Source organism: Zootoca vivipara, chromosome 1, assembly GCF_965207765.1.
Source record: "Zootoca vivipara chromosome 1, rZooViv2.hap1.1, whole genome shotgun sequence".
NCBI lineage: Eukaryota > Metazoa > Chordata > Lepidosauria > Squamata > Lacertidae > Zootoca > Zootoca vivipara.
In genome coordinates this window covers 126,769,118-126,783,393 of record NC_142582.1, presented here as the reverse complement: position 1 = coordinate 126,783,393, position 14,276 = coordinate 126,769,118, and the positions used below count along the sequence as shown (strand labels likewise).

Genomic DNA, 14,276 nt, shown 5'->3' with positions numbered 1-14,276 from the left:
CCTTCCCCTTGGAAGGAAACGCAGAGGTCTCTGGATGCCTCGGCAAGTGTAGGGGCCAGACCCCCTTCTGCCTCTTCCGTTGAGACACTGCAGCAGAACTGACCTTGGGGGTTTGCCCTCCCTGTTCTGTCTACGTAGCATCTTCACAAAAATAACCAGGTTAGAAATAGTGCTCGCGTCTGCCTGTTCTCTTTATTAGGTGCAAGACAGAGACTTTTGGAAAACCGTAATTAATCAATTCATCCTTTAAAGCCCCCCACCTTAAAAAAAAACCAAAGAAACAAAAAATTATTGGTTTTGAAACAAACACAAGAACCATTAAACACTTATCCAGCAGTGCATTTGTGTGAACAATCGAAATCAAGACCACTCAGTTTTCTCAGTGGAGAGGTTAAATAATAGGTTTGAACGTTGAATGTGTATGTAAGCTTATTACTAAAGTCAGTGGACAGACCTTTATCTCTTTAACACTTTTACAACATTGGTGGGATCTTCCTGCTTATGACATCTGCCCTGTAAAAGCAGGCTTCGTTTAAGCACCCTTCACGGAAACTAGCTGTAAATTAGAAGATGCAACTGTTTTACTGGTGGTCCCTCCCATGTTCTCTCCCCAGCTAGCACTGCAGCTGTTTCAGGTTTCTCGGGGAAGCGTATGAGAGAATCTGTGGGTGGGTTGCAAGTTTACGCTTGAGCTGCCAAGTGGAGAGATGGAATGACTCTACCTTTCCAGGAGGCAAGTTGGACCAAGAGATGGGGCGAAACCAAAACAGCGAGTTGTAATCTTGCTGGTTTGAGGTGGAACTGCGAAAGCTGGTTTTCATTCGGAATTCTGGTGTCTGTGAAGGGCTGAGACAATCAGCTGCCCATTTATGACAGGATAACACCTTACGATAGAGATAAGCAACTGACAGCCAGGGAGCAGGGAGAGGGAGGGAGTCAGGTCTTCCATGGGCTTCCTGTCTGGCCTCCAATATACTTCCTCACCTCTGTTCATTAACTTCCAACCAAGACATTGGGTGGGGCATGGAAACATAGAATTATAGAGCTGGAGGGGAATTATAGAGCAACCTCACATTTGAAACCTCCAATTAAGGAGAGTCCATCACCTCCCAAGAGCGTCTCTTCTACCATTGAACTGCTCTTACTGTTGAAGTTTTTCCTGATGTTTAGTCAGAATTTCCTTTCTTGTGAATTGAAGTCATCGGTGTGACTTCAGGAGCGTCTCCACCCCCATCGTTCTGGCCGGACACTGACGTCCAGCACCGAGGGCCTTCTGGTAGTTCCCTTGCTATGAGAAGCCAAGTTACAGGGAACCAGGCAGAGGGCCTTCTCGGTAGTGGCACCCGCCCTGTGGAACTCCCTCCCACCAGATGTCAAAGATAAAAACATCTACCAGACTTTTAGAAGACATCTGAAGGCAGCCCTGTTTAGGGAAGCATTTAATGTTTAACAGACCATTGTATTTTAATATTTTGTTGGAAGCCGCCCAGAGTGGCTGGGGTATAAATAATAAATTATTATTATTACTACTGTATTATTATCGGTTCAAGTCCTACCCTCCAGAGCAGGAGAAAACAAGCTTGCTGCATCCTCCATGGGACAGCCCTTAAGATATTTGAAGATGGATGTCCTATCTCCTCTCAATCTCCTCTTTCCCAGATTAAACATCCCCATCTCTTCAACTTTCCTCCTAAGGGAACCAATTCCAGACCCTTGATCATCTTGGGTTCCCTCCTCTGCACCCGTTCCGAGTTACCAATATCCTCCTTAAATTGTGGTCCTCTAGAAGTGGTTGGACTTTGACTCCCATCAGCCTCAGCCAATGTGGCCAGTGGTCAAGGATGATGGGAGTTGTAGTCCAGCTACACCTGGAGGGCTACAGGCTCCCCACCCCAAAAGGGCTCCTCTAATTATTTCCTTCCTAGCATAAAACAGCCGCCGAGGCATTGGCCAGGTTCTCTCTTTCGGCCACCCCTGCTGATTCCCGCACAGAGGAACCCTTGGGTACGAGCATCCATGGTGCATCGTAAGGGCACTGCTGCGCCAAACAGAGTGGGAAGGTGGCCAAGATCCCTTTGCCTCTGTCTCAGCTGGTATGGGAGTGAGTCAGAGGTGACCATTCAGGTGTTGCTCAATTCAAAACATCATCCCTTTGAAAAGATAGTAACAAAACCAGCTGCACATCAAGGCTCAGGCGGTATTTATGGGCTGACAGCGCTACTGAGCAATAGTAACTGTGCAATGTTAATATGAGAGCCATGCTATAGGTTAAAGAGGAGAAACAAGAAGATTGGACCCACCAATGTTGTAAATGTTGGACAGAGGCGATGTGAGATCCCCAGTGGGGTGGACGTCTAGCTCTTGACATTTATTCACCAATAGGTGGACTAGATTAACCTCAGGGGCCCTTCCAACTCTGCAAATCTAGGATTCTGGGAACTCACACAGAGTCATTAGTATCTCTTTACAACCATAATGAGTGCTCTAAAGATTTCCCAAAGCTGGGCTACACAACAGGTGAATAGGTTTTATGTTGTTGGGCTCTTTCCTGCGTAGCAGCTTCGAAACCATTTCAATCACATTCATATGAAAGTTGTACTGATGGGAGCGATATGGGAGCAGCTTAAACTTTCCATCTCCTTTCTTGGATATGCGAGAAAATGTTGGGCAGGCATCTGTTGAAGTTTTTGGTACTGGGCGTCCTGACTCCTGGCAGGAGGTGGTTGAACCAGGTGAGGCACTGAATCCGTTCACCCTCTCTAATTATGTGAATGATTAATCCAACAAGGAGTGTTAAATCAGATTTGGTCTCTGCCGTTTCCGATTCCGAGGTTTTGAGAAGTGTTCAGTGTCTGTGGCAGTGTATCCCAGCGGTGGGAACCAGAGAAATTGGCTTTTCTTTCAATTCCCATCCCGGAGCATGAAATGCTTGTTTCTCAGCTCAGACAATGCCTTTCTTTGTTCTAGGTATCTAAACCACGTCCGAGCCGCCTCCCCACAAGATCTCGCTGGTGGCTATACTTCCTCCCTTGCCTGTCATCGAGCCCTTCAAGATGCCTTCAGCGGGCTATTTTGGCATCCTGGCTAGGCTGGGAGTAACAGACACTGGAGCGGAGCGAGCAAAGCAAAAAACTTCAGGTGAAAATTGCTGCCGTCTGCACTCTGGCCAGGCTGCCGTCTGTCTTTCCTTCCTTTTTTGTGTGTGAAGCCAGCTGCGCATAAATATTAAAAACATGATGTACAGAAACTTTCTTTTTAAAATGGTGGTCATATTTCTTTTTCACTGGTGGAATGAGGGTAAGGGTGGGAAAGGCTCTAGTCACTTTGCAGCTAGAGGCTAATGGAAGAGAATGATTTTGTTTTGTATGTTTGAGGTTTCAGAACCAGACTTGTAAAAGATTTTTAAAATAAAGTTAGATCGTTGTTATTAAATTCTGCAGATTCTGCTGCTGCACTTCAGGGTTTTATTTGCACAAGCACTGAAATGCTACTTTTATATATTGTAGCTCTGCATTAAGCGCAAAGTTCTTTCATCTCCATAACACTGGCTTCTCCTAATGCAAGCAAATGGGGGTTTCCTTCCTTGAAGTACGATACAAGAACCGGATATGGGACTGATTTCTAATTCATTCTACTTTGCGTTCTGAATTATGTAAGTTAGAATGATTGTGCCGCAGAATGCAGCAGCTCTATTAGGAACGTCTTATCTTTCCTGCTGTAGAATAAAATTGCAAGGGTGTCATCATGCTGCAGTTTGCATGGCTGCCTATATGATATATTGCCTATATGACAGAACAGTGGTGGGGGCAGGCAAGCCACAGAGGAACAGCCAGGACAGGGCAGGGCAGCTTCTTTGCCAATCATCATGCTCACGACAATGCCACTGTCATTTTGAAAAGATATCTATCCATATTCTTCAAATAAATATTTTGATACTATATACTATACTAAACTGAAATGTTCAAATGTTTCTTTGTCCTTGAATCTTCCTGCCACACCTGCCTTCCTCCCCTCACACCAGTGTGCCACACCACACCCTTTGAGAACCACTGATTTAGACAGAACTTTGGAGAGTTGCAAGTGCTTTGTAGCCCAATGCCTGAATTCATGGCGGTTGCAACTTCCTGATTTGCAATCCAGTCTCTTAGCCACAATCCTATACCACTAAATATGCTAATTTTAATTCAGTGGAATGATGCATAGCGTCGGAAGGACAAGCACCCAAAGGATTCTCTCCCTCTCCCCTCAACAGAACAGAAAAGCTATTCAGTCTGCAGCTTGCATCATAACCTCGTAATTGTACCAGTTGTTCTTTTCTCCCAGGGAATACAATAAATTGCAACTCAGCCACTCCAATGCCTGTTTGGAAAGTTCTTGCTTCTTCACAAACAGCAAAGCAGCTGCTTGGTTTGTTTTATTATATTGTACATTGCTTTGAAATCGATGAAATTATAAAATAAATGAATGAAATAAATTTAATGACGACAATGAGTTACTTCGGACAGCCATCCAGGCAGCACCTAAATGTGCCTTTCGACATTTCTCAGGCAAGGCAGATTGGTGTAGATAAGCACTGTGTTCAGAGTGACTGCTGATTTCAATTTGGGATGATGATGTTTATTTATTTCAATGACTTTTACAGCCTGCTTTCTCCCCACAAAAACCTCAAAAGTGGCTTGCTCAAAAATAAAATTCACTACTAAAAATAACTATAATATTTAAAATATAAAACACAGCAGCATTAATACCAACATTTAAAAATAATTTTACAGTGCTCTCTGAAACAAAATAAAAAGGGGGTGGGGAGAGAGACTTTCAGCATCTATCGAAAGATGTGAAGTGAAAAATTTGGATAAATTTCCCAGAGACAATTCCAAAGTTATATTTCTCTCTTTGGTGATCACTCGTAGCAGAGTAAGATTGTCTTCCATAAACATGGTTTTAACAATGGGTCCGTAAGTGACTGTGGAGGCCAATTCTGGATCCACACGTCCACCCACAGTGGGGACATTGGTTTCCAGGCGGGAGTTGATCACGGTGTGGATTTGCCAAGCGTGCCTTCCTCTTAGCACGTTTCTCCCTTGCGTCCTGAGATTGAGTTTCTTCAAAGCCCATGGCACCTTTGTCTACTAACAACAGGCTAGAGAGCAGGTCCTCTGATGCCAAGCTGAAGACCCAGGCAGGTTCACATAGTTCAAGGTGGTCCTTTAAAAAAATCTAGTTCTGGGTCATTAGAGGGCTTTAAAGGCTTACAGCAGCACTTCCACACTGTGTGTGTTGCGGAGAGAACCAGTTGGCTTGGGTAGGTCTGGGTTGCGGAAGTAGACCCAGAATGTGTTTCTGTCATGATTCAAACATGGGCAGGGCTGGGATCCAGAGTCAGCTTTAGTTGCACTCTTTCTGTAGTCTATATCCCAGCTGGGAGCCCACTGCCAATTCCTGGTGCTCCCTTGACCTGCTGCTGCTGCTGCCACCTTGGTCACCTGTTCATCTGGCATGAACACAGTGATGGCCTGGGTTTCACCTCATAAGATAACCTGCTTAGGAGATGGTCATGTTTATCTGTTTATTCAATTTAGACCCAGCCTTTCCTCCTGAAGCAGCCCAGGGGCAGGAACAGGTGTTGTTTCAAGGCTACCAAAGACACAGGCTGTTTCACCTGGTTCCTTTAACCTCTCACCTCAGTTTCTCATTGGCTGGGGAATGACTGCACACAACCTGAACAGAAGATGCTACCAAGTGTGGCAAAATAAACATTTAATATTCTTTTTTTTTATTTTTAAGTACCCCATTCAACTGTTACGGAATTAAAAAGAAACAAAGCTGATCATGGCATAATCAGCACAGCAGCTGTTAATACCATTTTTCAGAGGCTGTCCTTACAAGTTCTGATGAACAAATGCAATCTGCTTGCCTCCCTTGAAAGATGGGAGTTAAAAGTTCTGCATAGACATCATTTCTGGAACGGTACCCACAAAGTCTCCTAGACCATCAGGTTATTTTTTTTCTTCAGGGGGCTCTTCATTTGGACGCAGGCGTTTAGATGCTGGTTCCTGGGGATTATCTGCACCTACAAGTAAAAGATGAGAGACTCTCTGACTCAAAATGGATCTGCAGGCATGTATGGATTTCTAGCAGTTTAGGGGGAGACCCTTAAGTTTTTCTCCCAGTCCCCTGACTTTCATGCAAATGCCAGCGGTCTGCCTGTGGCTGGGCAGTTTTGTTGGCATCACAAAACACGTCTGAAAGTGGGTTTGATGTGGCATTAAAAGCAGCCCGGTTCTGTGTGTGGCAGTGGATGCAAATGGTACAGCGACAGCAGGCTGTGTGGTGATGTAGGCAGCACAGTCAAGAGGCTGCCTGGAGGTGGGAAAGGGTCCTAAAAAAAGGAAGCTGGAGGAAAAAAAATTAAAGCTGGAACTAGGGAGCAAAATTAAAACCACACTTCTCAAACTTGTCTCATGTAAAGTGGCTGTGGAGAAAGGAGGGGCAGGGGAGGTACAATAAAGGGACCCTGGGACAGGATGCAGAGGAATTGTAGCTCTGCCTCCATTCCCACCAGAGCCTTTCTTGCTGCTCCCGAAGCTCAGGAGCCCTTTGCAGCAGCAGAATTCAATGGGAGGCAAAGGGCCTGCAGTTGGAAAGCGACCATCGGCAACACCTCAATGCACACCTGCAAAGCTCTTAGGATTTGGGGTCATCCTCAGTACAAAACTTGAGCAGGAGCAAAGCAAAAGGATTTTACTAAGCATCCGAGGCATTGACAACACACTTGCAACATGCCCCAAGACATGCAGCCACATCACAGGTTGTGAACTTCCCACAGGGAGAACTGCACATAGAAGGTCATGTGGGAATACACACACATTTGTTTCCCTATGTATTCATGTGCTGAGAAATCAGGACTGGCTGCAGCTTCCCTATGCATGCACAGCAACAAAACAGTTGCATCTGCGCCTGTAACACATTATTTGTGGCCTTTATGCATTTTCCTCCCTAGAAGTACATCCCCCCTCGGCCTCCTGCACAGGTTAAGGGCTACCATTAGGGCTGGGCGATATATCGATTTATTATCAAAAACTGGTTTGAAGTCCATGTCCTGAAGGCAGCCAATGCTGCTTTTGATTCCTGCAGCCCTGCTAACTCTGCCTGCTCAGCTCTCCTCTGAATCCTGCAGGGTGCAGCGAATCACAAGCGCAGGTGCCAGCAAAAACCAAGATGCAGGAGAAACTGTAAAGCCACCCAACGCTTCTGCATAGCTCCATCCTTATTTCAGACATTGTGATATATTGATATATCACAATGTTTAACTGGTGATATATCACTACTGTACCGTATGTTGAAAACCAGGTATCGCCCAGCCCTAATCCCCATTTCAACGTCCGATCTGAGGCAAAGGATTCACAGGGGATCCTAAAAGCTTGCAGCAGTCCTGCCTCTTTCTTTGACTCTTATTACAGTGGTGTCCAAACTTTTTTCAAAGAGGGCCAGATTTGATGAAGTGAAGGACCGTGAGGGCCAACCAAAGGGACAGCCAAGGTTTTTGACCTTTTTAAATGATTTTACCCCTGAGTTGTTGAGCTTTTCTTGGGGTTGAAGTTGTTGAGGTTTTTTTTTTTGTGGTTTTAGCCCCTGAAACGGACTTTGGACATGCCTGCTCTATTACCTTTCGGAGAAGACAGCGGCTTGTACAACACCCTGGCTGGGAGGCTGAAGCTGATGCACATCATTTCCTTATTGGGCGCCACGTTCCTCACCAGCTCCACAGAGCAAAGGCCCTCTAAGGAGATTCCCAAGCAGGCTTCGACTCTCTCCTGAACATCTTGCGCAGGGTTGTCGTGCTTGGAAAAGCAGTAGCAGTGCACAGTGGGAAGACTGGTGCTGCCCGGCTCTCCATCCAAGAGGTGCCTGAAGGCATCCAAGAATTCCACTGCCATGGCTGGCAAGTTCATGACAATGTGCAGGCAGCTGTTCCGCTCCTTCAAAGAAAGCTGTCTGGTCAGTTCTTCCTTCACTGGCTCCTCCAGGAACTGCCTGCCATCCATGTTGAAGACCTTGACTTTTCTGTCCACTTTGTTTAGCTTACAGTTGTGCTGCAGCCATTTGTACGAGTCAGGGTTGAGGTCGTTTGCAAATACAATGCAGCCCTTCTTTGCTGCTGGAATCGCAAAAGGCCCCACCCCGGCGAAGACATCAAAGAGAAGGTCGCCTGGCTTGAGGAGACCGACGATGCGCATGTGTTCTGTGCAGAGGCGGGGGTTCCAGTAGACTTTGGAGAAATCAAATTCGTACATGATATGGTGCTCCTTAACCTGCAAGGGTTCAAAATATTGGGATGATCTCTAGCAGGCTAGAATCTCTCTGGTCCAGAATTCCCGAGTAAAGGATGCCTCACACATTTTATTTTGTATTCATGAGCTGCTTTTGAAGGTAAAATACAGATACGTGCATCACCTTCTACATCAAGATCTATCCCATCAAATATCTTTTGCATGCAAAACCTACTATCAGTGCCTGAGAAATGATCATGCCCCTGGCCAAGCGTACTCCATGGGTGAAAGCTGTGATACATGTGGGTGCCATTCAGAAATAGTGCTGTGTGTTTGCTTTTTCTAATCAGGAATCAGATCCCAAGTAGAAGAAAATACCATAAGTCCTAAATCTGTTCTGGGTCCCCCCCCCAATTCTCTGGAACAGATTTGGGGACAGCATGGAGGCCAGTCTTGATGTGCAAGTGGCATTGGTCAATAATTTAGTTGAATACCACCCACAGTTTCTTCAAACTAATGCACAAGGAAGACATTGTTTTCCCAAAGAAGCAAAATCAGTACCTGGTTTCTGAACTGGTTCTAAAAATTCAAGAGTTCATTAGCATCTTTGATTGTGTGGTTTCTAAAAATTAATATCCATCTATACATTTGACCACCACTAAGCTACATTCTTCCTACCAAAGTCTTATGAACAATTGTGATTTCATTTAGGCTAGACTTGGACATCTGGGAACACACAGACTGCCAAGTCTATGGAACAGAGAGGAATAAAGAATTAATATGTCAGACTGTATCTTTCTGCAATGTCTGCTCTTTGCTTTGTCTGCTTTCTCAATGTTAGATTTTTAATCCCCCGCTTTTTTGATGCAAGAAAATACCATTAAAAATTCTTGGTACCTTTGTGATCATATTGGCCTCCTCTCCAGCTAATACCTCCATTTGAAAATTCCGATAAGCATTATCTATGGTATTGGTTTTATTTACAGCGCAGGTGATTCCTGGATTCTTGTCAAGGAAAACTTGACCTGAAAGGCAGAGAAACGGGCTGTGAAATTTGCTTTTTTAAAAAAGCAGGCAGGTGATTTAAATGTCCATGATACAGACTCATAAAGAACATATAAAATGAACCCCACTCCATTTCCATTAGGCTGTTGCTTAAATTTTTTAGTGAAGAAATGCTGATTGCCCTTCATAGCTGCCAAGTTATCCCTTTTTTACAGGGATTTTCCCTTATGCTGAATAGGCTTCCTCGCGAGAAAAGCGAAAACTTGGCAGCTATGTTGCCCTTGCCAAGGAATGTGGCACAATGCTTGCCCTCCTCCAGCCATTAATGAGTTATCAGTAGGCCTTTACGAATAGGAGAGATCACTTTAGTCTCTCCAGAATTTTTGCAACATTATAGCTTGGATCTAGTCATATCCACACCGTGTATTTAAAGTACATGTAAAATACATACTTCAGACATACGTAACACTGCTTCAGAAAGAAACAGCTCAGTCATTGCTTAGGAAAAAACCAAACAAGACTTCTCTGATGTAAGTCTTAACCTACCAATTATGTGTTTGTAGGGAAGCTGATGGTCCCTCAGATTCAAGTGAATGATGTGGCCAACTCTGCTGAATGCAGTGGTCACTTCCTGACCTTCAGGAAGCACTGCCTGCAGAATTTCGTCCACCTTGAAATGGTCGTATGTCAGTTCCTGGTTATACTTGACAATCTCAGGGCTAATGTTAAAGCTCTTCAGGATCTGTTGCTCAGATTCGCCCAGGGAACAGCTGTCGGATATGGCATGAGGATCTAATAAAAGAAACTTTCTGCTTTCATCTTCTGGGTCTTCAGTAACTCTTTTGAGACCTGGGCGCTTCAACAGCACTCGTTTGAGAGGCTTCTCCAGCTTGCTCAGGAGGTCTTTGTTAACCTTCAGAGCTGGGATGACAACATCCCTTTTGAAAGCAGCTCTGTCAAGGGTGGTCATTCCACGGACCCTGGGATGTGGCGAGTGCAGGTCAAGGTCAAATTTCTGCTCAGGTACCTCCGGCATGGTGCACAAACTATTTCTACGAGCTGCTGCAAGATGTCCAGGAAGCCTATTAAGAGGCTGACCGCAAAATGTCCAGACTGCTTGAAATGATGTATTTGAGCAAGTTGTTCCAAAATATTTCACTTTCAGGAGGCTAGCAGGCAAGCTGTTTAATCGCCTGAAAATCCTAGAAGGTAAATCATTCACTTTATAGACATTATGTAAGCATTCAATAAAAAAAAATAGGAAAAAATGCTACAAATCCACATGTCTGTACAGTTCTCATAAAATCACTTGCACTTGTATGAGATTATTCGAAACTGTTCTACATAACCCAAAGATAACACTGATGCGGCAACGAATTGGAAGCTTGGCAGAGGAAGGAGTTTTGGGCTTGTATCCAAAGTAGTGCTATGTGAACATTCCTAAGCACAAGGATTCCTGCTTGTGCAACAGAATGTTCTCCCCATCTTAGAATCCTAGAGTTGGAAGAGACTACAAGGGCCATCCAGTCCAACCCCCTGCCAAGCAGGAAACACCATCAAAGCATTCTTGACATATGCCTGTCAAGCCTCTGCTTAAAGACCTCCAAAGAAGGAGACTCCACCACACTCCTTGGTAGCAAATTCCACTGCCGAACAGCTCTTACTGTCACCTCCTCCTGTTTCCCCCCCATATGCCGCCTACAACTCTTCTAGGGGTTCCTGCAGCCCTGTGGAGCAAATCTGGTACCCGAGATTTTAGCCCTGTTGTCAATGGCAGGGTGCTATCCTGTGTCTACTCAAAAGTAAGCCCTATTGAAATCAGTGGGGCCTATTCCCAAATACCTGCAGCCCTGGCCCTGAAATGTGGAGCAATTTTCCCTCAGCAGCTGAATAACCACATCCTAAGAATCTTCAGGCTTATCCTTGTACCAAGTAAAGCAAGAAGGTGCCTCTGATAATAAACACAGGGATCCTTAATTTGGGCAACGGGCCTTCTGGATACTTCCAAATAGCTTTGAGTTTCACTGAGTTTCTTTTTAAAGGAAAACTTGATTTAAAGAACATATGGGCGGGGTATAAATAATAAATTATTATTATTATTACAACAGTTCTGTCGCTGATATCTCCTTGGGAAATGAAATGGGGTAGATGGGTATTTTGAGTAAATAAACTCTTAAGAGAAGATCAGACGTAGAAAAACAAGTTATGTGAGGAACAATGGAAACAATTGGGTATGTTTAGCCTGGCAATGAGAAGACTGAGAGAGAATGGGCCAGCACTCTTCAAAAGTTGGTCATATAAGAGAAGGCAAAGAACTTGGCTCACATGCACACCATAGATTTAAGACATTTATACCACTTCAACCATCACGGCTTCCTCCCATAGAATTATGGGAGCCGTAGTTTGTTAAGGGTGCTGCATATTGTAGCTGGGGGGAAGGGATAAACTACAGTTCCCAATATGGCTATATTCTGAAGACAGCCCTGTATCGGTAAGCTTTTTATGTCTGATGTTTTGCTGTTTTTATTATTACAGTGGCACCTTGGCTCTTGAACCTAATCCGTTCTGGGAGTCCATTTGACTCCTGAAACTGTTCAGAAACCAAGGTGTGACTTCTCATTGGCTGCAGGAGCTTCCTGCACTCAAGCGGAAACTGTGTTGGACGTTCGGCTTACAAAAAGCATTCGCAAACTGGGTTTGCGGTGTCCAGGAGCCGATTTATCCGAGAACCAAGGTACCACTGTATTCTGTTTATTTTTATTCTGTTGGAAGCCACCCATAGGGATATAAGTAGTATATTATTTATTTATTTATTCCTCCAGGATCGAAGGCAGTATGATTCTGAACACTAGTTGCTGCAAATGTCAGGTGGGGAGTGTGTTGTTTCACTCGGGTCCTCCATTCTGGCTTTTCACAGGCATCTGGTTGGCCTTTTTTTTTTTAGAACAGGGATGCTAGACCTAGATGAGCCTTTGGCCTGATCCAGAAGGGCTCTTCTTTTCTTCTTACCTTAAGCTGCAGAAGGATAAGATCTTTTTGCCTGAACATGACATGAAACACCTTCAGAGCAATAGCAAAATGCAGCCAATTCACCCTAGAGGGTTGCTGGGCTTCTCCCTGGCTTGGGATCTTCAACCTTCAACCAATGTTTAATTGTTTTGTATTAATATTATCTTTTGACAATATGTAGCAAAAACCATTATACATCATATAATGGGTAATCCAGTCAGATGGGTGGGGTACAAATAAAACAACAACAACAACAACATCTAATATGTAATAAAAAGAGCAAAAAGCAGAAAACAAAAACAAACAAGGACCTATGAAATGGGGGAACAGTCAATTTAGGTTGCCTTGGGCGAGATAAAGTGACAAACACATTTAATAAATAATAACAGTGACAACTGTTCTGGAGGCTAGGACCTGAACCAACGGATTCAAGTTAAAAGAAGTGAGATTCCGACTAAACATCAGGAAGAACTTTCTGACGGTAAGAGCTGTCCGGCAGTGCTCTCTCAGGGAATCTCCTTCCATGGAAGTTTTCAAACAGAGATCAGGTGGGGCATCTGTCATGGATATTCTAGTTGAGATTCCTGCATTGCTGGGGGTTGGACTAGATGTCCCTCGGGGTCCCTTCCAACTCTGCGAATCTATGAACTCCGTGTGTCATTAATATATCTTTGCAGCCATAACTAGTGCTCTAAAAGATGTCCCAATGCCTCTTCATTACACGACAGACAAAAGGTTTCCCAAACTTGGGGCTCCAGTTTGTTATTATTTTGGACTACAACTCCCATCATCCTTAGCCAGCAGGACCAGTAAGCCAGGGACGATGGGAATGGTAGTCCAAACAAAAAACAAAACAAAAAACACAACCCCAGTTTGGGGAAACCCTGCAATAGGCGAAGAACCGGAGAAGGTTGGGCAGCGCTTTTAAGGCCTGCTAGGGATGTTCTCGCCCTGCAGTGGTTGCGCGGAGCAGAGGCAGGAGGGAGAGGCCTAGTTGGCCTACAGAAAAAGGGTCCTTCTCCCTCCACGCTGCAGGGACGCGTGCCTCTGAGCGCGCGCAGAGTGCCTTTGCCTAGCCATATGAGGGAAGGAAAAAACGAAAGTAATATTTATAGGCCGTCCCTCCGGCTGGATTTCCGCAGCGGCCTGTAGCGCACATAAAAACACAATAAAACGTCAAGCATTAAAACTAACCCCCAAACAGCTCCCCTGCCCCCGTTGGAAGCGGCGGTGAGCCCCCGGCCCCCTTCCTCCCGCTCTCGTTTGTTTTAAACGGGGCGCCTCACCTCATGCCGGCCTCTCGCCGCGCCTCACTTCCCCTCAGCTCGCCGAGGCCCAGCCTCCCCGCCCAAGCGCCGCCCTCGAGTAGCGCGCTCCGCCCTGTTTCCTCTCAGCGCCCGCCGGCTCCACCCCGGCCCTGAGGACGGGGCTTCGGTCCGCCTCCCGCCGCTCTTGGGACTTCTCCGCTCCCTTCGCCGCCATGGAGGAGCCGCGGCTCGTCGGCAGCGTCAACTGCGAGCCGCGGGGATGGTACTTGTCGGCGCAGGAGCTGGAGGACGGAGCGCCGCTCCTGCCGCCGCCGCCGCCGCCCCCGGGCAGGGTGTGTGGGGGGCTGGGGCTGGGGCGGTGGGGGGCGAGAGGGGAGGTGGTGGGGCTGGGCGTCTCCAGGTTGTACGGCGGCTCCTCGCTCAGCCCCACAGAGCAGGGCGGGTTGGCGCTTCCCGCTTTCAAAACCCCTCACAGTGCTTAAAAAATAAGTTGTAATATGGCTTGGGGCTTCAAAAGATATTTCGATAATAATAATAATAATAATATCTTTATACCCCGCCCATCTGACTGGGTTTCCCAGTTTGGTTTGGCTTGGTAAGTAAAACGTGTGTGAAATAAATTGCCATACGAATCATTAATAACGACTGCCAAGACCTTGCAGTTCTAAATCAATGCTATTCCTATTACTGGTTTCCCCCCTCCAACCCCCCCCCAATTATTTTT

The 14,276-nt window shown here is 45.6% G+C and overlaps 3 protein-coding genes across 7 annotated transcripts in view; 2 read left to right on the top strand and 1 right to left on the bottom strand.

Moving 5' to 3' along the window:
• Positions 1–3,952, top strand: part of MNAT1 (MNAT1 component of CDK activating kinase) — a 124,863-nt gene extending 120,911 nt beyond the window's left edge. For both annotated transcript variants that reach the window (XM_088674091.1, XM_035104252.3), the window contains one exon: positions 2,968–3,952. In XM_088674091.1, the coding sequence (XP_088530217.1) occupies positions 2,968–3,088 (121 nt within the window). In that variant the 3' untranslated portion in view covers positions 3,089–3,952. The remainder of the gene's footprint in view (positions 1–2,967) is intronic.
• A 1,788-nt stretch (positions 3,953–5,740) lies between these two features.
• On the bottom strand, positions 5,741–13,621 carry TRMT5 (tRNA methyltransferase 5). Its single transcript, XM_035104276.3, is given in 6 exon segments — positions 5,741–5,998; positions 6,000–6,070; positions 7,667–8,312; positions 9,168–9,295; positions 9,822–10,477; positions 13,571–13,621. Coding segments are annotated over 6 exon segments (1,521 nt in total). The 5' UTR covers positions 13,576–13,621; the 3' UTR covers positions 5,741–5,983.
• An 11-nt stretch (positions 13,622–13,632) lies between these two features.
• The window catches only part of SLC38A6 (solute carrier family 38 member 6), a 52,428-nt gene continuing 51,784 nt past the window's right edge, over positions 13,633–14,276 (top strand). Inside the window, exon 1 of one of the 4 annotated variants that reach the window (XM_088674081.1) lies at positions 13,633–13,884. In XM_088674081.1, coding sequence (XP_088530207.1) covers positions 13,765–13,884 — 120 coding nt within the window. In that variant the 5' untranslated portion in view covers positions 13,633–13,764. The remainder of the gene's footprint in view (positions 13,885–14,276) is intronic. The other 3 variants (XM_035104289.3, XM_088674084.1, XM_088674089.1) reach the window with 3 other exon arrangements.